The sequence below is a fragment of the Lynx canadensis genome, chromosome D1, assembly GCF_007474595.2.
Source record: "Lynx canadensis isolate LIC74 chromosome D1, mLynCan4.pri.v2, whole genome shotgun sequence".
NCBI lineage: Eukaryota > Metazoa > Chordata > Mammalia > Carnivora > Felidae > Lynx > Lynx canadensis.
This window is the reverse complement of record NC_044312.2, coordinates 16168530-16193143: the sequence shown is the minus strand read 5'-3', so window position 1 is coordinate 16193143 and position 24614 is coordinate 16168530. Positions and strand designations below refer to the sequence as shown.

At 56.0% G+C, this 24614-nt stretch overlaps 2 protein-coding genes across 12 annotated transcripts in view; one reads left to right on the top strand and one right to left on the bottom strand.

The window, feature by feature from the left end:
- The first annotated feature begins 4521 nt into the window (after positions 1 to 4521).
- Positions 4522 to 12387, top strand: TREH (trehalase). Its single transcript, XM_032595058.1, is given in 17 exon segments — positions 4522 to 4568; positions 6364 to 6419; positions 6695 to 6799; positions 6919 to 7045; positions 7131 to 7218; positions 8748 to 8848; positions 9001 to 9099; positions 9184 to 9300; positions 9410 to 9491; positions 9493 to 9545; positions 9760 to 10055; positions 10566 to 10655; positions 10658 to 10782; positions 11049 to 11160; positions 11528 to 11640; positions 11885 to 11938; positions 12186 to 12387. Coding segments are annotated over 17 exon segments (1815 nt in total). The 3' UTR covers positions 12336 to 12387.
- A 138-nt stretch (positions 12388 to 12525) lies between these two features.
- The window catches only part of PHLDB1 (pleckstrin homology like domain family B member 1), a 45484-nt gene continuing 33395 nt past the window's right edge, over positions 12526 to 24614 (bottom strand). For 9 of the 11 annotated variants that reach the window (XM_032594986.1, XM_032594985.1, XM_032594989.1 and 6 more), the window contains 9 exons: positions 23991 to 24131; positions 23711 to 23813; positions 22368 to 22662; positions 22197 to 22287; positions 20460 to 20606; positions 18873 to 18989; positions 18511 to 18613; positions 14745 to 14830; positions 12526 to 13892 (listed from right to left, as the gene is read on the bottom strand). In XM_032594986.1, the coding sequence (XP_032450877.1) occupies positions 13752 to 13892; positions 14745 to 14830; positions 18511 to 18613; positions 18873 to 18989; positions 20460 to 20606; positions 22197 to 22287; positions 22368 to 22662; positions 23711 to 23813; positions 23991 to 24131 (1224 nt within the window). In that variant the 3' untranslated portion in view covers positions 12526 to 13751. Of the gene's footprint in view, positions 13893 to 14152; positions 14623 to 14744; positions 14831 to 18510; positions 18614 to 18872; positions 18990 to 20459; positions 20607 to 22196; positions 22288 to 22367; positions 22663 to 23710; positions 23814 to 23990; positions 24132 to 24614 lie in introns of those variants that run through there. The other 2 variants (XM_032594987.1, XM_032594994.1) reach the window with 2 other exon arrangements.

Genomic DNA, 24614 nt, shown 5'->3' with positions numbered 1-24614 from the left:
CATACTAATGAGGTGTCTCAGGATGGGGGCAGACTGTGCCAGAAAGACTGACCATATGATTAGAGGGTTGGAACTTTGGGTCATGTGATATCAGCCCAACCTCTGGGGAGGAGAAGGTGGCCAGGGATTGAGCTCAATTGCATGGCCAGTGATTCAGTCAATCATGCCCATGTGGTAGAAACCTAATAAAAACTCTGGACACCAAGGCTCAATGGAGTATCCTATTTGGTGAACACACTGAAGTGCCAGGAGGGTGATAAATCGTGATTCCACGGGGAGAGGACACAGAAGCTCCGTGTTGAGGACCCTCCCTATGTGTCTTGTGAAAGTGAACTGAGCGAGGGCAATTTTATTAGAGACTCTGCTCTTAAGCATCCAGAGTCTGCACTAACTCGAGATGGTCAGCATCAGAAGTTAAATCTGTCCACCACCCCTCTGCCCCTCGGCTTGGGCTTTCTTATAGCATAATTGTCATATTTGAGCAGCTGCATGTATTTATTTATATTTTTTAATGTTTATTATTTTTGAGACAGCATGAGTGAGGAGGGGCAGAAGGAGAGGGAGACAGAATCCAAAGCAGGCTCCAGGCTCTGAGCTGTTAGCACAGAGCCCAATGTGGAGCTTGACCCGTGAACCACAAGGTCATGACCTAAGCCAAAGTCGGATACTTAACCGACTGAGCCACCCAGGCATCCTCGAGCATCTGCATTTAGTATAGCAATTATGTAACAGGTATAGCAGTATATCGGCATAAGTGTGCCTAACCTTTGGAGGAGTCAGTGCAGACTAGGGACAGACTGAAAGAAACAACTATTTTAATTTTCTTTTTTTTTGAACGTTTATTTATTTTTGGGACAGAGAGAGACAGAGCATGAACGGGGGAGGGGCAGAGAGAGAGGGAGACACAGAATCGGAAACAGGCTCCAGGCTCTGAGCCATCAGCCCAGAGCCTGACGCGGGGCTCGAACTCACGGACCGCGAGATCGTGACCTGGCTGAAGTCGGACGCTTAACCGACTGCGCCACCCAGGTGCCCCTAGAAACAACTATTTTAACAACCAGCCTATAACACCTTTACATACGTTTTTGTATATTTGTACTGATTTGATTACTCATTTCCTTCCTTGATCTGCCACTATTTGTATCTCAGGTAAACTTGTGCAGAACTACTTAGCATAGAAATTAGCTCAATCCAGTTCTTCCTCAGGCCAGGCATTTCCCACTGGTCTCCCATTCTGAGGAGGCTTTAACTCAATGTCCCAACATACTCGGTCATCAGTATCAGTGTGACCATGTGGCTAATTTACATAAGGTGGTTGAATCGTACCGATAATACCAGTATTATACCATATCCTGGTATGGTCACAGTACAATTTGGTTTCATTACAGAACAAATCTGGAAGAATTACAGAGGTATTCTCTGTTCCTTCTCATTGGACTCAAACCTTGCCCTTATACCAGATATTATTATGGACAGGCATCATTACAAATAGCCATGATTTTATTATTTATTATAACAAACTATTATCTGTTATTTCCGGGTTCCAAGTCCATTGGAGGCAAAGCCAGTCACCCTGTCTCTGTTCATAGGCATCTCAGGACAGGACCCGCCTCCTTCCTATGGGAGGACCTGGGTGGTATTCAGAATAGTTCCTATCCCTGATGATTGTACTACAGGGTATGTCTTCTTCCGATCTATTCTTGGAGCAAGGGCAGTCATAGTGCATCGAGTGTCCAGAGAACGAGGTTGTCAGGCCTCTAAATTCCCAGAGACGTGGCCCTTGAGCCTCAGTAGCTACAATGGAAGGCCACTGATGCATGTGTACATTGGGTCCCATCAGCATTAAAATAGTCCAGAGGCCCTGTTGGGTGAGGGTACAGGCCCTTTCCCAGTGCTGGATCCTGGCATCATCCGGCATTATGTGTTGCCTTGCCCTGATCCATTTCACTAAAGCCTCATCGTCTACCTGGTCTGACTCCCATCCTTCGCTTCCCTCCTGGAAGAGAGAACCCCTTCTTATCTGCTTATTCTAGTTAATAAGTATTTTTCCTCTGCCTCTCCTCATTAAAAGCAAATTCAGTTTGTTCAACAGTGGGGGACCTATATCCCCCAAAGCTCTTTTATGCCTCATGGTCCAAAGTTGTTTAATCTACTGTGCATGTTGTTGCCATTAGATACTAAAAGCCTGAGTGCAGCTCAGATACGGTGGGTTAGATAAGTGGTAGTCATGCCTAGATGCAATTTATTTTGAGTATGCCATAAGGCCTCCCATAGCCTTTCTCATCCCTGATGGGGCTATTCCCCAGGGGAATTTAGACACACTGGATGATGCCTACTGCTTTAATCCCACAAGAAACCCATTTATTCTCTCCTGTTTAATAGCTTTCTGTTCACAAAAACAAGGGTGATCTGCATTTGTGCTTATAGCACACTGCACGTGCTACTCTGTTTTGTCCATTGACATCAGGGGCCTTTCCAAGTATTTGATTATCAAGGTTTATGTTACACAGCAATTAATCTGCCAAGAGTTGTAAACCACACAGTCTAAAGGCCCAGTGGGGAGTTGTTCTGGGAAATTCCTCCCCAACTGATATCCTTCGTAGTAAGTGTAATCTAAAAACTTGAAGTCAGAAGATGTTAGCACGTCACTAGAGTTCCCTTCAGTCATCAGCAGCCCAGCTCATTATCGTATCCTAAAACCAGAATGCCTCCCAGAGAGATTCCAGTCACGTCTGCAGGCTTCCATTCAACTTCGTCGGGTTCCAAAGGCAGCGTGGTCATGGCAGACTCATGGCCTCACCCTCCCAGGCATCTGATACAACTGTGCTAAGGACAGTGTTAACTTCTTGCTCTCTCCAGGTACTAATGTCATGCTAGATTTCCCATTTTCATTGAATATCCATTTACTCACCTCTCTGCCCTCATCTGCCATGTCTCCTTCTTTCCAGTTGTCTTCTTATCCATTTTATTACCCTTTTGATTGAAGTGTTTAGTCCATTGACATTTAGAATGGGTACTGAAGTATATGAATTTATTGCCATCATGTTGCCTGTAGAGTTGGAGATTCTGGTGGATCTTCTCTGGTCCTTTCTAGTCTTTGTTGCTTTTGGCCTTTTTTTTTTTTTTTTTTTTTTTTTTTTTTTTTTTTTTTTTGTCTTTTCTCCCCTCAGAGAGTCCCCCTTAAAGTTTCGTGCAGGGCTGGTTTAGTGGTCATGAACTTCTTTAGTTTTTGTCTGGGGAAACTTTTTATCTCTCCTTCTATTTTGAATGACACCCTTGCTGGATAAAGAATTCTTGGTTGTGTGTTTTTCTGATTCAGCACGTTGAATATATCCTGCCTCTCTTTTCTGGCCTGCCAAGTTTCTGTGCATAGGTCTGCTGCAAACCTGATCTGTCTTCCCTTGTAGGTTAAGGACTCTTCTTCCCTTGCTGCTTTCACGATTCTTTTCTTGCCTGAGCATTTTGTGAATTTGACTACGATATGCCTTGTTGATCGTTGATTTTTGTTGAATCTAATGGGAGTTCTCTGTGCTTCCTGGATTTTGATGTCTGTGTCTTTCCCCAGGTTAGGAAAGTTTTCCACTATGATTTGCTCACATAAACTTTCTGCCCCTTTTTCTCATCTTCTGGGACTCCTGTGATTCGGATGTCATCCCTTTTTAATGAGTCACTGAGTTCTCTAAGTCTTATATCGTACTCTTTTGCCTTAGTTTCCCTCTTTTTTTTTTGCTTCATTGTTCTCCAGAAGTTTGTCCTCTATGTCACTGATTTGCTGCCCTCCTTCATCCATCCTTGCCACCCTGGCATCCATTTGAGATTGCATCTCAGAGCATTTTTAATTTCATCCTGACTAGATTTTACTTATTTTATCTCTACAGAAAGGGAGTCTATGCTTTTTTTCAACCCCAGCTAGTACTCTTATTATTGTGATTCTAAATTCTGGTTCAGACATCTTGTTTGTATCTGTGTTAAGTCCCTGGCTGTCATTTACCTTCTTTCCATTTGTCATTGATTTTCACTAAACTTTTCAACCTTTGAAGAGACATTAGGTTTGGCCACTGTACTTATCCAGATTGCCAACAGCAATACCAGTCTTGCTAGTGCCTTCCCTAGTTTCCTCTCATCTGTTCAGGATAGAGTTACAAGGCCCAGAATGAGTGGCTATTCCCACCACTAGAGAGTATAGCTGCATTCATTGTTAGCCCCCAGTTAGCCAGATGAGCTATGGGCACAAGTCGCCCCACCAGGCCCTTGGGAATTCTGACATAAAGATTTGAAAAGATGGACACCTGGGTGGCTCAGTTGGTTAAGCATCCAACTCTTGATTTCAGCTCAGGTCGTGATATCATGAATCGTGAGTTCAAGCCCTGCGTCAGGCTCTGTGCGGACAACTCGGGCCTGCTTGGGATTCTCTGTCTCCCTCACTCTCTGTCCCTCTCCCCCCTGCTCAAAATAAAGAAATAAATATTTAAAAAAAAAGATTTGAAAAGATAGCTACAGTTTCTTGCTCAGGGATCATTCATGCTTCTGGCACCACGTGGCAGTCTGGTCCACTGTGTAGGCAAAAGGTAAGTTGAGATGGTGTGGGAAAGAATTGTATAGACCCACCAGCAACCTCTCCACCCATCCCCCAGAAAACCAGAGGAATATATCCAGTGGGGACCCTCCTCTGGCCCTCATCCCATGCTGAGTGTGAGCACACACTTGTGAAGCTATGTAAGCCAGCCCCTCATGCTTTTATTTCTCTCCATTTTAATTTTTAATGTTTTATTCATTTTTGAGAGAGACAGTATGAGAGGGAAAGGGAGACACAGAAACCAAAGAAGGCTCCAGGCTCTGAGCTGTCAGCACAGATCCCCATGTGGGGCTCAAACTCATAAACTGTGAGTCATGACCTGAGCTAAAGTCAGATGCTTATCCAACTGAGCCACCCAGGTGCCCCGATTTCTCCCTGTTTTATTATTTTTTTTAAAGTTTTTAATGTTTATTTTTGAAGGAGAGAGACAACGTGAGCGGGAGAGGGGCAGAGAGAGAGGGAGACACAGAATCCGAAGCAGGCTCCAGGATCTGAGCTATCAGCACAGAGCCCGACATGGGGCTTGAACTCAAAATCTGTGAGATCATGACCTGAGTGAAGTCAGTCGCCCAACCGACTGAGCAACCCAGGCACCCCTTCCCATTTTAAACAAGAAAAGTTTCATTTGCCTGTTCCGATTCTGTATGGAGCCACCACTCCGAAGGTGATAAGCCACATGATGTGTCCATTTGACATGATCTCTCGGTCCATTGTTGGGACTGTGTGCCGACCAAATTGGCACAGTATCTTCTGTTCCGATGTAGTATTTTAAGCATATTCCTCTATAATCAGGTATGTAAAGCCTACTTTATCATGCCCCTTGAATTTCCAGAGTGATTTCCCGAGGGTTATGCCCCATACAGGCATCCCCTTGATGAGTCCAGTTTTTCCCTGCCTGTGAGTCAGTAAAAACCCCAACCTAGGGACTTTTTGCACTCACTTCTTCCATCACTGCAAGGGAAACAGCATGCAGTTCAGCCCACTGAGCTGATTCGTTCTTTCATGCTTCAAAGATTTCCATCAGTTGGTCGGAGTGCATTGGCCTTCCAAACAAGATACTGTCTGTCTGCCTTGGAGCTGCCATCGGTAACCAAGCAGCTCTTTGTTGGTCACAGAGAGCTGTCCACAGGGCACCTCCCCGTGGCTCCTCAGTGCTTCCCATGGTCCTGCGGGAAAGGAGGTGACTTGCCCACGAAGCCCCACATAGCACATCCCTGCATAAAACGTTTCCACTGTATTGAGGAGCCCTTTGGGGGCACTGCCACTTTTTTTTTTTTTTAATATTTATTTATTTAGAAAGAGAGTAAGCCAGGAAGGGGCAGAGAGAGAGAGGCAGAGATTGAATCCCAAGCAGACTCTCTGCTATCAACACAGAGCCCATGTGGGGCTCGAACTCACAAATCGTGAAGTCACAGGGTGCCTGGGTGGCTCATCGGTTAAGCGTCCGATTCCTCATTTTGGGTCAGGTCGTGATCTCACTCTGTCTCTCAAAATAAACAAACTTCAAAAAAAATCATGAGCCACCAGGGCACCCATGGGCACTGCCTTCTTTATCAGAGTGTTTCTCTGACAGGACATTAGAGCTACTTCAGGCCTTAGGAATGTCTTCCATCCTTCAGTCAGAGAGCTGGTTTCCACAAACACCCAACAGCAGGCCCGTAGTTGTCTTCCAAGGGGCATACATCCTGCCCCACACCTGCAGGTTTTCCGGTCCAAGGTCTCAGCAATTGCCACTGGGTGTAACTTACGGGATTTGGCCTTAAGCCCTTTTGATCCCTTTCACACAGGCCCCGCTGTACAGAGAATCCGTCCAGCCCATTCTGTCGAGTCACTGATGACAGTGGTAGTCTCCTTGTTCCCGCTGGGTATTCCGCACTGTTCCAAATGACCACCCGGTGTGGGCTTGGGTACCTGTTTACATCCTGTACTGCAGAGTGTCCTCATTCTCTCAGCCTGGTTTGTCACCACCACCCGCACACGCCTACCACACATGCACACACATGTGCATAGGTGCGTACACACACAGCCCTGGTCCGGTCCAGGGAACATGCCCACAGTCCAGTCTTTTCTCTCCCCTCCCGGGTGTGGCCTGACCTGCTCCCCTCCCCAACACTCTAGGCAGCCGGATTTACTGCTACGGGGAGCTCCTGCACCAGGTTCAGATGGCAAAGCTCTACCAGGACGACAAGCAGTTTGTGGACATGCCACTGTCCTCGACCCCAGGTAAGGCGACTGGGGGCCCCACCTTCTGAACCTTCTGTACCAAAGATAGTGGGACGCAGGGCCGGGCAGGGAGGGGCTCCTGGGCGCCAGCTGATCCCTCCTGGCCACCCGCACCCCAGACCGAGTTCTGGCCGCCCGCCACAACCACAGCATTCCCACGCCACTGCTTCGCGCCTTCATCCAGGAACACTTCCAGGCCGCGGGGCAGGAGCTGCAGCCCTGGACCCCCGAGGACTGGAAGGACAGGTACAGTCTGGACAGAAAACAAGACAGGGCCCTTCAGAGAGGGCTGTCTCCCTGAGCCCTGAGGGTTCGGTTGGTGTTCTTCCAGCCCCCGGTTCCTGCAGAAGATCTCGGACCCCAAGCTGCGAATCTGGGGGGAACAGCTGCACCAGCTCTGGAAGAAACTGGGAAAGAAGGTGTGACTGCCCTGGGTGTTGACACGGGGGACCGAGCTGGGAGACAGTTTCGCTGGCTTGGGGCTCACCTTGCCTGTAGAGCACAGAGAGGGAGACATTTCCTAAAAGTCTGTACCCTATCCACTGGGTCCTTGAAAAGAGTTCTCTAGAAGGAATTTCTGGAGGGGTAGAAGGGAACATCTACTTCTAACTTCTCACCTCCTCACCATCCTCCCCCCAGGCAAATTCAGCCTGTCCTGTCACCTCCAGGCTGCCCAACTGGGCTCTCCCTTCCCTGATCTCCTCCGACCAGGCCTCGGCTCAGGAATATTTGCCACTGCTGATTGTGGCCTGTGGTCAGCACTGTCTGTTATGTACTTTCTCTCTTTTGTCTGAGGCTCAGAGAGGGCAGAGGTTTGCCCGAGGCTGCACAGCATCTGTCCTCCCAGCCGGCCCCCGGGGCCCTGGCACCCGCTGGCACAGAGTGGTGCTCCAGGACCCTTTCCCACCCAGTCCCACAGGAGCAAACCCAGCTCTGTTCCACGACGCCCCTCAAAATAACTGACAGCCCACCGCTCTCCCACTGAAACCACACTCACTGGGACAGAACCAGGAGGCCATGAACAGAGAAAGTACCTGAAGGAGGCAGCCATCTCTACTCTGGTCCTACAGTTGCTCTCCCGAGGCCACGTTCATGTACGCCTGTCTCATTGGGAAAGCAGTTTGGGGTTTCCTTTCTCCTTACAAATAAAACTGCCAGTTCCTTCACCAGCAAAAAGGGGTTCGTTTAGGAACAGCAGAGAACGGCCATCTGGGCTGAGTAAACCACAGGAAAACCGTGGGCAAGTCAGCAGAACGCAGAACAGGAACGCTGCTTTGTGGAGGAAGGGGGGCATCGGGAAGGCTGCCGCGAACAACAAGCCCTTTGCGGTAAACTGGGGCGTTCTGAGTACGGCGGCTTTTCATTGGCTGAGCTGTGACAGCCTCTCATTGGCTGGGCTGTTGCTGGGGAGGAAGAAACCTACCCCTTGGGCTGGGAGAGTAAGGCAGCATCCACTTGCTAGTTGGGATCTGCACTTGACAAAGAGTCAGGGCAGGAGGGCTTCACCTGCCAGCCTCCCGGAGGTTGTGAATGAGGTTTCCTTTCGTTCATTTTCACACTCCACGCCTGGGTCAGAGGATGCGGGCCCTGAGTCTCTGGGCCTGGCTTGGTGGTGGCCCCAGAGACGAGGCCAGGGGAGTGGAGGACGTGGTCCCCCTGGCCGGTCCTGATAATGGCCATTGTTTGGTGAGCACCTGCCAGGGCCGGGCTGGGTTAGCCAGGACTCCAGAGGCCCCCACGTGGGGCCGAGCAGACCAGGCTCCCGCAGCTCAGGCCTTGACCTCAGCCGTACCCGGCTGACCAGCAGCAGAGCCAGAACTCGTGCTCTGGCTCCCTGGCTCCAAAGCGGCAGCTGCCAGGGCCCCCCCACCCCCCCCACCTCCCGGCCTCTTCCGGACTCCACACCGTGGGGGTCCTGGGCTCCCTGTGCCCTCTCTCCTGACTGCAGGTGAAGCCAGAGGTCCTCAGCCACCCCGAGCAGTTCTCTCTGCTCTACTCAGAACACCCCTTCGTTGTGCCTGGTGGGCGCTTTGTCGAATTCTACTACTGGTGAGCGGCCGGGGCTTTAGGGCGGGAGTGGGGGAGCCCGGGGCCAGCGGGCTGTCCTGAGCAGGGTAGGGCACCCTGACTGGCCTGGGTGTGCAGGGCAGGGGGGGGCGGGGGGGTGGAAGGGTGGGTGCCTGAGCTGCCCCTTTCCCCAGGGACTCCTACTGGGTGATGGGGGGGGGGGGGCTGCTCCTCTCTGAGATGCCCGAGACCGTGAAGGGCATACTGCAGAACTTCCTGGACCTGGTGCGACTGTAAGAGGGGACGGGCTTGGCGCTGGATTGGCCTTGGCCTTGGCCGCTGGGCAGATGCCCCTCAGCAGGCCTCCTTCTCGGCAGCTGTGGACATGTCCCCAACGGGGCCCGCGTGTACTCCCTGCGGCGGAGCCAGCCCCCCCTGCTGACTCTCATGATGCACTCCTACGTGGCTCACACCAACGATACCGCCTTCCTGAGGTGGGCACCCCGGCCCCCTGCTGCCCTGCAGGCCCCCCGTCCCTGAGACCTCCCAGGGCGGGACTGAGGGGGCGTGCCTGGGCTAAGGCGGTATCTGGCTCCACCCCAGGGACAACATGGGGACCCTAGCTTTGGAACTGGACTTCTGGACTGAGCACAGGAACGTCTCTGTGAGCTCGGGGTGGGGGCGGGGGGGGAGAGAGCTACATCCTGAATCACTATTCTGTCCCTTATGGGGGACCCAGGTAAGGAGTTGCCCCGCTAGCCTCTCAGTCTCTCATCGTTCACTCTGGTTTGAGGGCCAGTGACTTAGCCCCACGTCTCCGGTGGTGATACTAAAAGCCCAGGACAATGCAGGGCTGTCGAAAGACAAGCCGAGGGCAGCTGAGGCAACATGGCTCAGCCTCCAGCTTGGGCTTGGAGCTTCCTGGTGCCAGGACACTCTCTTTCCTCCTCCAGGCCCGAGTCTTACAGCAAAGACGGGGAGGTCAGGCATCTGGGTGGGGCTGGGACCCTGATGTTGTGTGTCAGGCCCCGGTCCCCGGTCTGCTGCTGCCTCGTCATCACAGGGGACCAGGAAGCTCTGTGGGCTGAGCTCAAGGCTGGGGCCGAGTCTGGCTGGGACTTCTCCTCACGTTGGCTCGTCAAAGGCCCGAACCCCAACTTGCTGAGCAGCATCTGGACCAGCAAACTCGTGCCTGTTGATCTCAATGCCTTCCTGTGCCAGCTGATGAGCGACTTCTACTCCAGACCGGGTGAGCTCGCCAGCAGGAGGAGAGGGAGAACGGTGCTCGGCCGGCTTTGGTCCTGCCTCAGCCTTGGCCATGGAGCTGGAAGTAGGACCCTGGGTGAAGGGTCCGTACCCCGCCCCTGGTACTGCTAGAGCAAGAGTACAAATGGAGCCCACTCTCCACTCACGGTCCCTTTCTCACCAGGAGGGAGTTATAGGTTCCCTGAGGGCACCTCAGTCCACACATTCAAACTCCCTCCATTCCCTTTGTCCAGCCAGAGCTAGGGGAATACACACGGCCAGTGCCCTCCTAGGAGGGACCTGGCAACAGGCCAGTGCAAGTCCTGAGAGCTATACAGGGCCGTCTGCTCAGGAAATTCCAGGTGCTAGAGGCCTGAAATGTGGCCCCAGGTATGCATGTCCCCTTGGCGCTCAGGATTTCTAGCCCTTGGGAAGGACAACAGGAGGAGGCCAAAGTAGGTCTCTTGAAGGCACGGGACCCAGGTTGCTCAGTCTAAAGACAGTGTCACCCCAGGGAACGATCTCCAAGCCACAAAATACAGAAATATGCGGCAACAGCTCTTGGCTGCCATGAAAGCCATCCTGTGGAATGAGGAGAACGGTGCCGGTTTGACTATGACCTTGAGAATAGAAGGAAAAACCTCGAGTTTTACCCATCCAACCTTAGTCCTCTCTGGTCTGGCTGTTTCTCTGACCCGGGAGTCGTGGACAAGGCTCTGAAATATCTGGAGGTGAGGGGGCCGGGGGCAGCAGGGCGGGCTGGTATACTGGGGGCAGAACCACCTGCTCTCTCCTTGACTCTGAGCTAGTGACCTCCACTCCCTCCTGCTCCACCCCTGTGCCTGAGCCTGCAGGTCCCGCCAGAGCCACCAGGGGGCGGCAGTGAGCCAAAAAGAGAAAGTCCAGGAAGGGGACCATCTGGCTTTAGGAGGGCCCGGCCCCTTGGCTCCTCATCCAGTCCCCACCCACGGTCCGAGAAATGTCTGGAACCTTCTAGGACAGCCAGATCTTGACCTACCAGTACGGGATCCCGACCTCTCTCCAGAAGGCAGGCCAGCAGTGGGACTTCCCCAGTGCCTGGGCCCCCTTGCAGGACCTGGTCATCAGAGGTAGGGAAGCAGCAGTGGGGCACATCCCAGGGCCTGCCCTCCTTGCATCTAGAGGGTCAGCCCCCTGGTACTGGGGAGGCATGAACGGAGGATGTGAGGTCTTTCTCTGGCTCTTCTGTTCTCATGGCTTCCCCCTCAGCAGACATTTGTGCCTGCCCCCACCTGGCCAGGGAACCAGCCCTCCTTTCTCTCTCCAAACCCAGGCCCTGGGGAAAGAGCACGTTGGCTTTTCACGTGGTTTCAAGATGGAGGTCTTGAGGCTTGGGCCTCTTTCCCTCCTTGAGGAGAGTAAGGTTCAGGCCTATGCTCCCTCTGGGTTGGGGACTCAGGTGGCTCAGGGTCCTGCCTGGGGCGGGGTGGGGTCGAGGTCTGGCCAAGTGTCCTTCACCTCGGGCCCAGGAAGTGGCTTTCCAGCTGGCTCAGAATTGGATCCGAACCAACTTTGAGGTCTACTCCAGAAAGTCAGCCATGTATGAGAAGGTGAGCTGCTCCTGAGCCCTGACCCTCCTGGGCCTCCTCCCCATGGGGAGATGGGGGAATTGCCAGGCTTTGCAAAGCCCGGGGACAGTGGTGACACCCGGTGGCCATTCTTGGGCACTGCAGGCCAGGGCAGCTTCTCCCACAGGGGCTCCCATTTCTGGCTTTCCCTAGAGGGCTGAAGGTGAGGGGGCGCGGGGGTGGGGTGGGTAGTGCCTGACCTTAGAGCCTGTCCTTTTGTTCCCAGTATGACATCAGCAACGGTGGTCAGCCAGGTGGTGGAGGGGAGTATGAAGTTCAGGTGAGTGGGCCCACATCCCATAGGAACTACAGGGCTCTGCTGTCCCCACAACTGGCCATGACCTCCGCTGTCTGGGCCTGTTTCCTCCTGTGGATGTGGGTCCACAGGGAGGAGCCTGCCTGGAGCTCCTTTGTCCTCCTGGGGTTAGGCAGTTCTAGAGCCCCTGGGTGGAGATCTCACACCCCCTGAAATAGGGCTTGAGGGCCTTCCCCAGAGATCCTGCCCCACTAGCCATTCCTCTCTCCAGGAGGGCTTTGGCTGGACCAGTGGAGTGGTCCTGATGCTCCTGGACCGCTACGGCCACCGACTGAGCTCGGGGACCCAGACCGCTTTCCTGGTGCCGCAGTGCCTCACAACTGCCCTTCTGCTCAGCCTCCTGCCACGTCTGCCTCATTAAACGTCTGCGTGAGTCCCCACCTTTTCTTGCCTCTGGAGACCCCATACCCCACCCAGAGCCAGTCCTTGGAGTGGTCAGGGTAGGGACCTGGAAGTCCTGGGCTGTGTGCCCTTGTCCCTCCTGGAACGCCAAGAAGGAGGAAATCCTATTTTGCGGGGAACACCTAGCCCCATATCGCATACAACCCGGCTTCCCAAACACATACTCCAAATGCTTTATTGTTCCGTTGAGATGCTTACAAATACTGAAAATCGCCCAGGCCGGGCAACCATGGCCCAATGTTGGGCAGAGGAGCAGGGTTGTGGGCTTAGTGTTAAGGCGTGAAGGGCTGAGGCCAGACAGCTGGGGGCCTGGTCCTCTGCTCTCCATTTCTGTCATCCTTCTGAGGCGGAAGGGAGGGCAGCCAGCCCCCAGGGTCCTCCCCCTCGGCTCCTGCTCAGGTTTCCCCCAGCGGGCATCTGAGCGGCCCTCCGTCCCTGTTAGAAACCCAGCCAGTTCTGTAGAACCCAGTCTAGCTGCCTCTCACATCTGCTTCCTTCCTCCAGTCTCTGGATGTCCAAGCTTCGTCCCTTCCGGCTCTAAGCAAGGCACGAGTGCAAGGGAGAGGTCTGGACTAGGGGGCGGCCGGCTGTGCACCAGGGCCTGGAGACATAGGGGGCAGGGAGAGGGTGCTTGGTCCCTTCCCCCGGCATGAGATGCACAAGGTCCTGGGCTGGAGAGGTCGCAGTACGTACCCTTGTACCCTCGGATGGGCCCACGGCTGCAGCATGGGCGGAGCCACGGCAACGAGTGTATGACCATGGCGATGAAGCAGTCACTGTGGAGATCGTGGTTGGGGGTCTGCAAAAAGGGGATGAGGTTAGGACCTCAAGGATGGCACTGGAGGTCTCTGGCCCTTGAACAAAGACAGGGGAGAACAGGGTAGAGCAGGGCTGGAGAAGTACACCGCCTGAGCTGTTACCCCACTCTTGATGTGGTTCTCCTCAGCCCCCAAGGCCCCCGCAAAGGGGGCTGAGGCAAGAAGGGATCTTTGGCAGATTCTGGTACCATAATTTGTCCTTTTGCAAAAGAGAACACAGGCTGGGGAGTGCAGGTGCCAGGTCAGAGCTTGAGGCCCCCTCTTGTGACAGCTCCTCAGGCCTGGGGCAGGGCCCTCCAAGGTTACTGCAGATTCTGGGCTCCCGGGAGCCTCCCCACTTTTCATCTGCTCGCTTGTTCTTCAGGGGGCCTGAGCCCAGAAATTCACAGGATGAGCTCCTTACACCGTAGAACAGTACAAAGTCACCTACAACAGCCCCAGGCACGCTCTGCCCTTCCAGGCCTCTGGGGGCACTCCTGTGTGGCCCGGTGTGCACCTCTGTCTCCAGGGCAGAGCGGCAGGTGGGCTGGCCCGAGGGTCCAGGAGGTCCACACCGGTCAGTTCATGAATTGAGTGTAGCCCTCAGCTCCGGTCACGATGACATCCATCCAGATGCGCATGGCCTCGGCAGATGGGGCCACCATGTAGTAGAGCCGGTCATGGGTCTTCACACAGAAGGTGAGGGCTGGGTTCGGGCTCTGCTCAGGGAGAGAGGAAGGTCTAAGCCAGGGCTCACCTCTGACCCCCCCCCATCTGCCCTTTCCCCTCCCCGTCTCCAGGACACCCTAGAGCTCAGGACGGAGTCTGAAACAGGCCCCAAACCTAGTGCCCATCAGTCCAGCGGGCCCCCGCTGGAGACGGTCCCCTCCTCACACCCGGACCATCCTTGGGCCCTGGCAGGGCCGTACCCTGCCTTGTGGGGGCACAAAAGTGTCACAGGAATCGGACACAAAGGGCCCTTCCCGTGAGGACCAGAGTCTCCTCTCAGCACAAGAGGGGCCGATGGAAAAAGCTGCAGGTAGGATGCTGGGCCGCAGAGGAGGGGAGGTCAGGGCTGAGGTGGGCACCCGAGGCTTGGGAGGAGGGAGGCTGATTACATGAGGGCAGACAGCCCAGGCCTCGGACACATCCCCTCTATCAGTCCCCCCAGCCAGAACCCTCCCGGAGAACCCCTTCCTCCCTTTAGCCATCCTTTCTGTGGTGCCCACCCCTCCCCCCACAGGGACACAGCCTGCTGTCATCTCAAGAGAGGGGGGCTGCAAGCCGCCCCCCGCTACTCCTCCCTCAGGCCTGGGGAAGGGGGGCGGAGGGGAGAGTAAAGGGTCAGGGACAAGTAGGGGACAGGGGGCATTAATGGGCAGTAGTTTTGGTTACACGTAGGTGGGGGAGGGGTACCTCAGTCACCACAGTGAAGCTGAAAAACCTCTTCTGGGAAGGGGAGAGGGAGAGAGGAAGAGAAAGTTTACAAAGAGACCAAGCCATGGGTCCAAGTCTCTGGAGGACGCAGGCTGGAGGCTGTCGTCCCACAACGCCACGGGGCCCGCCCTCACCTTGGCCGCACTGCGCAGGTGGTCATAGTAGACCTCCTCGATGGCCTGGAAGTAGATGACCCCCTTCAGCTTCGTCTCATGCTTGTCTGCAAAGGAAATAAGGCCGGGCTGAGGAGGCCTGTCGTCCCTCAGGTGACGTGCTGCTTAAGGAGCACCCCTGCCCCCAGTCTGAGAAATGGGGTGATTCCCAGGACTCCAGAACAGAGGCCAACATGGAGCCCCGAAGATCTGGTCAGTGCTCAGCCTTGCTCAGAATTAGAGAACGCAAATTAGAACTCCACTGAGATACCGCTTCTCACCTACCAGAATGGCAAAAATATGCCAAAAATAAACAGCACCCCTTAGATGGGGCTCTGGAGAAACAGGGGAGGTGGTCTGATAAGTGACGGGTAAGTCCTACCAGGATTAGGTGTTTGCCCTTCGAGCCAATGATTGCACTTACGGACATTTATTTTACAAGTAACAAATTTACACGCGTATTCACCCCAACAGTATTGGTAGTCATGAAATACTGCAAACAACGCAAGTGTCCCCGAGTAGAGATTGGTTAATAAATTAGCACATGAGGGGATACTACACCGCTCTTAAATGATTCAGAAATCTCTGATATATAGTTTCAGAAATACAGCTTAACTTAAAATGTATCAGATGTAGATATATCTCACACAGATCTGATACGTTAGCAGTAAAACAAGGAATGCATTGTATGCCACCTTTTGTGTAAGAAAACGAGTAACAGTCTATGTTTGCATTTGCTTACATTCTAAAACTCTACAAGGATACACAAGAGATTTATAATAAAAACAGTCATCTGGAGTGAGCAGAGGCATAAGTCCCAATCTAAAGCTTTTTGGGCGTTTTGATATCAGAACTCTATGAATGCATTGGCCTATTCGCCTCTAATATTAAAAAACAGAAAGACGCGTAGCACCTAGAGGCAGGGGTGACAGGAAGAAGGTGGGCAAGCTAACAGCAGAGGGGTCCGTTCCAGTGGGGAAGGAGGGGAACTGCCAAGGGAAAGCCCAGGGCCCGGGCCATCCTGTCTTGCGGCAAACTGCTCGGGCACCACAACCGAAAGGTCACACAGTCACTAAACTCAGACAGTGACAGCCAATGGCCTGCACCTTGCTCTGCACCCTTCCCCCACCCCTGTGTCATTTGCGGCCTGAGTCCTCCATCCGGGAGCACTGCTGTAGCCTCCTCCATGTGCCCCGGCCCCACCCTCTGCCCCTTCAACTCCTCTCCGCTAAGGACAAGGGAGTGATCTTCCTAAAGCAAACCTAATCCTGCTGCCTCAACCCGCGAGCCTCCCGGCCAGTTCCCTCCCCGGGAACCTGCCGCCATCTTGGCTTGGCAAAGGGTACTTACAGGCCGGTGCCAACACGCCCCTCTGGTCTTATCTCACATCCTTCCCCTGCACCAACACGTTCTATCTGGCCAGGTGGAGCTGCTGACCAGTCCCTTAACAGTATGCTCTGCACACACTGGAACAGTCTCCAGCCCATTCCCTTGGCCAATTCCTAAATGGTCTTCCAGACCTATTGCGAGTGTCACCGCTGTGGTGCCTGGCTGCACTCTCCTGTGTTCCCACAGCATGGATGTTCCTCTACAGAACTTACCATGCTAAATCTGAGCCCTTCTTTACCCGTCCGTCAAACACCCCTCCTCCAACACCAACAGCTATGTGCCTAGCACACAGCAGGTGCTCAGTGCTGAAGGAGCCCTAGGCGATGGGATCACCAGCAATCTCAGATCCTTCTCTTAGGAACCTACAATCCAGTGGGGAGGAAAGCACAGGCATACAGGCGTTCATTAGCTATGTGACCTTGACAGCACGGCTGGGAACACCGAGAGAGCATCTACGCGTTGTAAGCGGTCGGTCGTGAGCACTAAGTGAGAGAACACGTTCGGAGGGTTCAGCACAGTGTCTGGGACACAACATGTGGCAGCTGCAATCGTTACGCCCCTCGGCTGATGGGCCCAGCTCCACCCGACGCTTCCTCTTGGGACGGGGACGCAGCCCCACCCTGGCCCCCAGGCCCGGCCACCCCTCCGGTAGCACCTCTCCCTTCACTGGAAATACAGCTCCTGCCTCTGCTTCCTAACCACCCACCTTTCCTCCTCTTGTGCAATGGCTCCCACCCCGGTACACAGCTCCGGTCTCTGAGTGGAAGAGCCCCTGAGCCCACATTATTCTCGGCCTTTCTGTAGCATCCCTCGTCCCCGGCGACACGACGCTCCCTGCCTGCAAACGTCTGCTCCTTGGGCTGGCTTCCCTCCCTGTTCCCGCCTCTCATCTGAAAGTCGTCTACCTTCGTTCCACAGACATTAAGGAAGGTCACAGAGGCCAAGGGCCAGCCCAGCACCTGGCATGTGGCTTCCTGCCCCTCGTCCCTTTGCCCGTCCCTCTGCTTCCTCCTTCCCCAGGGCATGGACTTTCATCTCCCTCTGAGGTCCAGCTGCCCACGCTCAGGCTTAGCTCTGCTTCCTAGCAGCTGTGAGACCCTAGGGAGTTTACTTACTTAACCTCTCGGAGCCTATGTTCCTCATCTGTAAGATGGGTATGAAACAGTGCTTCTCTCACAAGACGATGACGAAAAGTAGACGAGACAAGGCACGCAGAATGCTTAGCACGGCAGCCCGCTCAGGCGAGAGCTCGGTGAGTATGACCTGCTATCACTATTACTCCAACCGATTCAACTCCAACCCTGACCTTTCTCCTCAACCTAGATGTCCCAGGGGCACTTCAACCTCCACAGGCCTAAAACGGAGCTCTTCTCCCCGGGCCTGTTTCTCTCAAATCCCCACGAAGGCCCTTCCCAGACGCATGTGCCTCTCTGCCCGCACACCCAGGGCCCCAGGCAATCAGGGAAGGCTTCTTGGAGGGGGTGGAACTCAGGGAGCAGGTAGAGGGGATGCAGGCACTCCAGGCCTGGATGTCCCTGGCACCAGACATTTAAGCCCTGACCTTTCCGGCTCCGAGCAGGATTGCTCTTCCTGGCTGGGGGCGGGGTGGCTGGACTGGTCGAGCAGCCCCGCTAATGACTTGCGGACAGACCCCAGCTGGGGCATTTAATGCCAGTGCAAGGCGCAGTTAAGCTTCTCTTTACCTTCCGCCACGGTGGCCAGCAGTGCCCTAAAAATGCATGCTCTCCAACAAAGGGGGCGGCGACTCAGAGGGCCGCAGAGCCCCCACCGACGCGCCACGTACACGGATGCGTATCGGGTAAGAACGACCTTTGTGGTTCTGAGCCACTGGGGTCTCAGGACTGGCTGTCCCCGCGGCATGCCCTGGCCTCTGCTGACCAGCGTGCGACACGGCATCCTGCGCTCGAAGTGGGAACTGTCCAGAGAGAGGGAGGGGATTCTAGGGACCGGCAACCGAGCCGGAGGCCGGGCGGAGGAAGCCGTGGGAGGAGGCGCCTGTGGCCCTCCAGGAATCCACAGGACTGCACACGCGCACAGCGTCCGGGGTCCCCTGCAGCATTCCCATCGTGCACCGCTTTCACTCCGTTCAGTATCTGCCTCCCTGACGGCAAGCTCCGAGGGGCAGAGCTGTGGCCACCCCGCTTGTCAGCAAGGACCAGGACAGTGCCCGGAACTTAGGATGCGCTCGGTTATGTTGCCAAATACACGAAGGTGGACCGTGCTCTGGACGCTGTCACGGAGGGGACAAGTGCTCAGCTCAAGCCCCTGGCCCCCAACTTGTAAGCCTGGCTTCCTTCCAGAAGCGTCCAGGCTCTGAGACAGTCTCACAGGAACTTACCCACATAATAGGAAAGGGTGCGCTTGAGCCGGTCGAAGACAAACCAGCGCTTCTTCCACGACTTAATCTTGCCCCCCATCTTGACCAAGTAGCCGCGGCAGACCTGGTGAGAAGCGGGAGTGAGGAGGGACCCGAATGCGCAGTCCCTAAACCTTCCTTCCCCGAGCAGCAACAGAAAGGCCATCCCCTCTGCCTGTATTTCGGGGGGCTGTCCCCAACATCTCTTTAAGCCAGCACACCCGATCCCGGGACAGAGACCTCTGGTGTTAGGGCAGGAACTAGGGCCGCTATCCCAAGGGCCCGGGAAATGCCCAGAGCGGGGCGTCCTCCCCCCAGCACCCGGGGGCCCGCCCACCTCGTACCTTGCTGCTGAGCACCACGTGCAGGCAGGTATCGACACCGTGGCCCGACGACTCAATGTGGGTCTTCAGATCAAAGTCCTCCTTCCGGATTGGCAGGTAGCGAGTCAGGGGTCGTGCCTGGGAGCAGAAGGCAGGCTCAGCAGAGCCTCTCTCTTCCCCCACTGTCCCCTTGTCAAGGTCTCTTGGCTTCAGTCCTGAACCGCCACCAATGCCAACCCTCCCTCCCACCCCAGGGAAGTCACTCTGGTTTCACAGGGCTTGTGGCAAAAGCAGAGACCTAGCAGGCCCGCACTGCCGCAACCTAGGCCTGGGCAACTGTTGAGTGGCTCCGTGCCTCAGTTTCCCCACCCAGGACCAAGATACAACCTTTCCTGTCCTGTCCCTGCCCCTCATCTCCTTCCTGGGCTGAACGAAATAAGGCAAGAGGCCAGATGTGAAAGCCAAGCCCAGGAGGAAATCCGGCCTCTGACTTCCTATTGGACCTTGTTTGGATCGCATGCCCTCTCTGGACCTCAGTTTCCTTATCAGTATTTTTTTTTTTTTAATTTTTAAATGTTTATTTATTTTTGAGAAACAGTGTGGGTCGGGGAGGAGCAGAGAGAGAGGGAGACACAGAATCTGAAGCAGGCTCCAGGCTCTGAGCTGTCAGCACAGAGCCCAACACGGGGCTCGAACTCGTGAACCATGAGATCATGACCTGAGCTGAAGTCGGACACTTAACCGACTGAGCCCCCCAGGCGCCCCAGTGTTTATTTTTGAGAGAGAACGAGAGAGCATGTGTGAGCAGGAGAGGGGAAGAGAGAGGGGGGACAGAGGATCCCCAGCAGGCTCTGTGCTGACAGCAGTGAGCCCCATGCAGGACTCGAACTCACAAATCGTGAGATCGTGACCTGAGCCAAAGTCAGACGCTTAATTGACTAAGCCACCCAGGCACACCCCCCCCCCCCCGATCGTTTCTTAATTCCCAAGCCCAATCCAGGTGGCCTGCCCCCTAGAGTTTATGCTGTTGCTTCCCAGGACCAGGGAGCTGTGGTCACTGGTCCCTGTCGGGATAAATCCCACAGGACCAGACACGCAGGGGTGTTGGGGGACTAGAAGACCCAGTGGGAAGGAACAGCCTGTGTGAGTCCCATGGGCTCTCACAGGGGGGCCAGGATTTGGGACCAGAGACACAGGCAGACCTCCCCACACAACCTAACTTCTTCTACCTTCAACTCTTCTGCTCAAATCTTCTGCATAAGGCAACAGCACAGGACTCCGGTGCCACGGAGAAACGAGTACAAGTCTCTCTTGGAGATGTAAACCAAGAGTCAGAGTGACATCATCTGCCCACGGGGGTGGGGTGGGGGTGGGGGTGGGGAGGGGGCCGGGGGGGCGGAGCTTCGAGTCTGGCGGAGTGAGGACCAGGACAGCCACAAGACACACACGCACACCCAGGTGTCTGGTCCTTGGGGCCGAATGAGTCCCAAGTAGAATTCTGCCTGGTGCTGAGCCAACACAACCTTTTCTGCAGGAGAGTAGTTTTCACACCCCAGGGTACCCCCACCCCTCCACAGCCCCGCCTAGCACACCCCAGCACCCACTTACCTGGGAGAACTGTTTCTCCCGCATCTTGACCTCCTTCTCCACCAGCTGCTGCCTCCTGGCGCTCTCGCTCTGCAGCCTCCGTTCCACCTGCTCCCGCCGCCTCCGCTCCTCCTCCAGGGCCTGCCTCCGGAGCTCCAACTCCCGCTCCTGCCCCCAAAGCCAGCAGTCAGTGCCCACGGCTGCCTTCTCCCTCCCCTCCTCCAGGTGCCCCTCCTCAGGCTGGGGCAGAGCTGCAGGAGGCGCCCACCTCAGAGAGCAGGCTGGCACGAGGAGGCATGAGCCCCAAAACCCACCTTCTCCAAGCACCTTGCTCGTAAGGGGCAAATGCTCTAAACTGAGACCAGGCTGGCTTCAAATCCTGGCTCTGTCACCGGTCCGAGCTCTGTGACCCTGACAAAATCATTTAAACCCCCTAAGCCTCAGCTGCCTCGCCTGTAAAATGGGGCCAAGAGTGCCCACCTTCGGGGATTATAGTGAAAAGTAATGAGGTCGTGTATGTAAATGCCCATCGCTGATTCCAGCACGAAGGAAGCACTGAATGAATAAGTAAACATGGCTCTCACAATTTTTACTTCAATCCCTAACACACCGATAATCTAAGCAACTGGGTTTTTTTGATACTGAATATATTCAGTAATCCTTCCTAGTCCCTGAGGCCCTTTGAAGTCAAATTACAAACATTTGTAGTTGAACTTCAAATTTTACGGAGAAAAAAAGTGCACGTACAGAAGCCATTATTAGAAGATTTTAAAAGCCATTAAAACAAATCATCAAACACAAAGCGTGTCAGAGATGCCCAATGTCCTCATCAACACAAACAACTTCCGCGCCATTGGCTCCTGCTTGCCGTTTCTTCCCAGCTCAAAATTTAGCAGGGTCTCCTTCCTCTCCGTTTGCCAAGAGCTGCTTGTAAATCTGGCCCCCGCGGATGTAAGGCTGAGAGGCCTTCCTTTCTGGCTTGTCTAGCTGCCGACCCCTGCCCCCTGCACCCCACTCTCATCTTGAGAGACGAAGAGCACCCCAAGAGTGGAGACAGAACAGGCCCTTCACTCGCCCTCCTCCCCAGGCACCGACTCCTCAGCCTGGCTGTGCCCTGGGGACAAACCAGGGTCCTGACCTCGGGCCCACTTCCCTCTGCCAACCTCTGCTCTGGCCTGGACGCCTGCCTTCTCTTCCGGCCCTACCCCCCCATACTGGGCCCCCATTCCCGCCTTTCTTCACCGTCCCCAAGGGGAAGGACCCGCCACTCGTGCAGACGCAAATCAGAACTCTCGTGGCGGCCAAAACACCCACAGAAGCAAACACGCAAAGGCTGCACGTTGCCGAAAGGGAAATTCCTGGCTGGACGAGGGTTCCTGTGCTGCCTCCTCTCATCCTAAGAGCCATGTCACCAGGCCCCCTCCATCTGACGAACACGACCTCTAAAACACTCTTCCTCAAGGGAAGGTCTCGGGGCGCCTGGGTGGCTCAGTCGGTTGAGCGTCCGACTTCGGCTCAGGTCATGATCTCGCGGCCCGTGAGTTCGAGACCCGCGTCGGGCGCTGTGCTAATAGCTCAGAGCCTGGAGCCTGTTTCGAATTGTGTCTCCCTCTCTCTCTGCCCCTCCCCTGCTTGCGCTCTGTCTCTGTCTCTCGAAAATAAATAAAAACTTTAAAAAAAAAAAAGGGGGGGGGAGCGCTTGGGGGCGGGACACAGGCCGCGGGCAGCCGCGGGCCCGCCAGCGCAGGCCTGCCTCACCCTCGACTCCATGAGGCGGCTCTTCTCCGCGTGCGCTTCTTTCAGCATCTTCTCCATCTCCTCGATCTTCCCCACGTCCAGGCCGCTCACGCTGGGGGAGGGCGAGAGTGGGGGCATCAAGGGGCCGGGAGGCGGCTGGCGGGGGCGGGGCCGGCCCCCTCGGGCGGGTACCTGGACACGGTGTCCGGGGAGCAGGCCGAGGTGCCGCCCGTGGAGATGCTGGTCTCCATGCTGTCGGAGCTCTCCAGGCTCAGGGTGTCGTAGGCGTGCTCGCCGTCCTCCCCGCGCTCTCGGCCGGCCGGCAGGTGGTGCAGGATGGAGTGGTGCATGAGCGGGGGGAAGCCCGAGGGGCCGGGCGGGAAGGGGGCCGCCCCGTGCAGGGCATCCCACTGGCACTGCGCCTCGGCCGCAGCCTTCTGCTTCAGCTCGGCCAGGCGCCGCCGCTGCTCCTCGATCACCTGCTGCCCTGCGGGAGGGACGGGGGAGTCACGGTGGGCCCTGTGGGGGCCGCCGGCAGAACCACAGACAGAGGGAAGGGGCGAGCGGGGAGAGGTCAGCACCGGGCCCACCCCTCAGCCCCCGCAGCTCCACGTCCGGCTGCCCTGCCAGGGTCTCTGTCGCCTGCACAGCTGGCCGCGGCCGTGCGGTCCGGCTTCAGCGCTCCTCCTGCTTCCTGAGCACCCGCCGCCCCCCCTCCGCCCCGGCCCAGAGCGGGGCAGGACTCATGCACTGCCCTGCCCGCTGGGGAAGGGGGAGAGGGAAGGGCGTGAGCAGGGCGTCCATGCAAAGCCAGCCGTGATGCAGAAGCAAGAGCCACGAGAGCGGGACAGAGGAGGAGACGACAAGGCAGGAGACAGCTCAGCGGGAGGCGTGAGGCCAGCCAGACACCCGGCCCCAGGTCGGCCCCGGGTCAGCCGGGGAGCCTGCCTGGGGGCAGCGAGGACCCGCGCAGAATACATCATGCGGACGCCCAGGCGGGGCTGCCTGACCCAAGCAATGCCCTCAGTGACCAACGCTCTACCTGCTGGGTCGTCGGTTGGGGGGGGCTCGGCAGGAAGCGACTCGCCTGGTGTGGGGGGGCCCCGGGCAGAGAGACACAGAGGGGACGAGACGAGAGAGAGGCACAGACATGGGCTTTCAAAACAACCAAAATGCACACAGGCAACAAGGACTCCAGGGTCCCCAGAGCCAGTATCTTAGGGAACCATTTCCGGAGGTCATCACGTCCACCCTCTGCCTCCAGACAGGGCAACGTCCATCCCGACTCAGATCAACAAACATCTTCCTTGTTTGCTGTGCTCCCTGGGAAGACCGCACAGCCCCCAACCCCGAGTCTCTGGACAAATATCCAGGAAGCTCTCCTTTCAGTATCGAACCTAAATGCTTTCTGCCCTCACCTGGAACTCAAGTAAAGCAAAAACATCCCGCAAAACGTGAGGCACGGAGGGAGGGGGGTGGTGGCAGATATCCAGGCCCCCCAGGAGAGCGGGCGGGTGGGCACTGCGGCCACTCACCCTTCTGCTGCAGGGCCAGCTGGCGCTTGGTCTCAATGTCCTGCAGCGTGGCCGCCAGGTTGCGAGGAAGGCTGCTCGTGCCATTCTGGGCAAGGAGGACACTCTGTGGCGGGGGGGTGGGGGGGTGGGGTGGGGAATGGAGCATGGGGACCCGGGGCTCAGAAGACCCCCCCCCCCACCGAGGCTCCCCTGGGGCGGCTCCGCCCCCTCCCCGGTGTGGCAGTCTCCATCCCCCTACCACCACCTTGCCATACACTCAGCCCACCCGCTCTCCTCAGACCTTTGGGGAGGGGCTACGGCCCAGGGTAGCCACGCTGAGCTGGGAGGAGGAGGAAGAAGACCCAGAGGAAGAGGGGAGGGGGCCGCTGCGGGTCCGGGGCAGGGGGCTGGTGGCCTCACCATCCATCTTGGAGCGGTAAACCTGGAGGGAAGAGAGAGCGCCGGGTCGACTCTTGCTCCTCCCCGGCCACCACCCCCACCCCCCCACCCCACCCCTGTCACCTAGGCTGGCTGCGATCCAAGACACCGCCCTGGCACCGGGCCTCTGAGGCCGCTCCTAACTGACAACAGCATTGAGCTTCTCGGGCCAGACCAACGGAGAGGAGAGGCGTTACTGGAGGCTGCCAAGCCTCCTTTCCGGGCAGTTCCTCCCTGGGCCAATCCCCGGTCCCACCCCAGGTCTCAGAAAAGATCTCGTAAATCGACCCATGCGAGGCGCTAACATGGGCCGGGCAGAGCCGTACAGGAGACCGACTAGAAGCCAGGGTTCCCTCTGGTCCCAGCTCTGCCACTAACGGGCTGTGTGACCTTGGGCCCTGCGCCTCCCAGCTCTGGGCCCGGGCTTCCTTATCTGCAAGAGCAGGGAGCAGGGCTAGACCAAATAACCGCCAAGCTCCCTCACGGC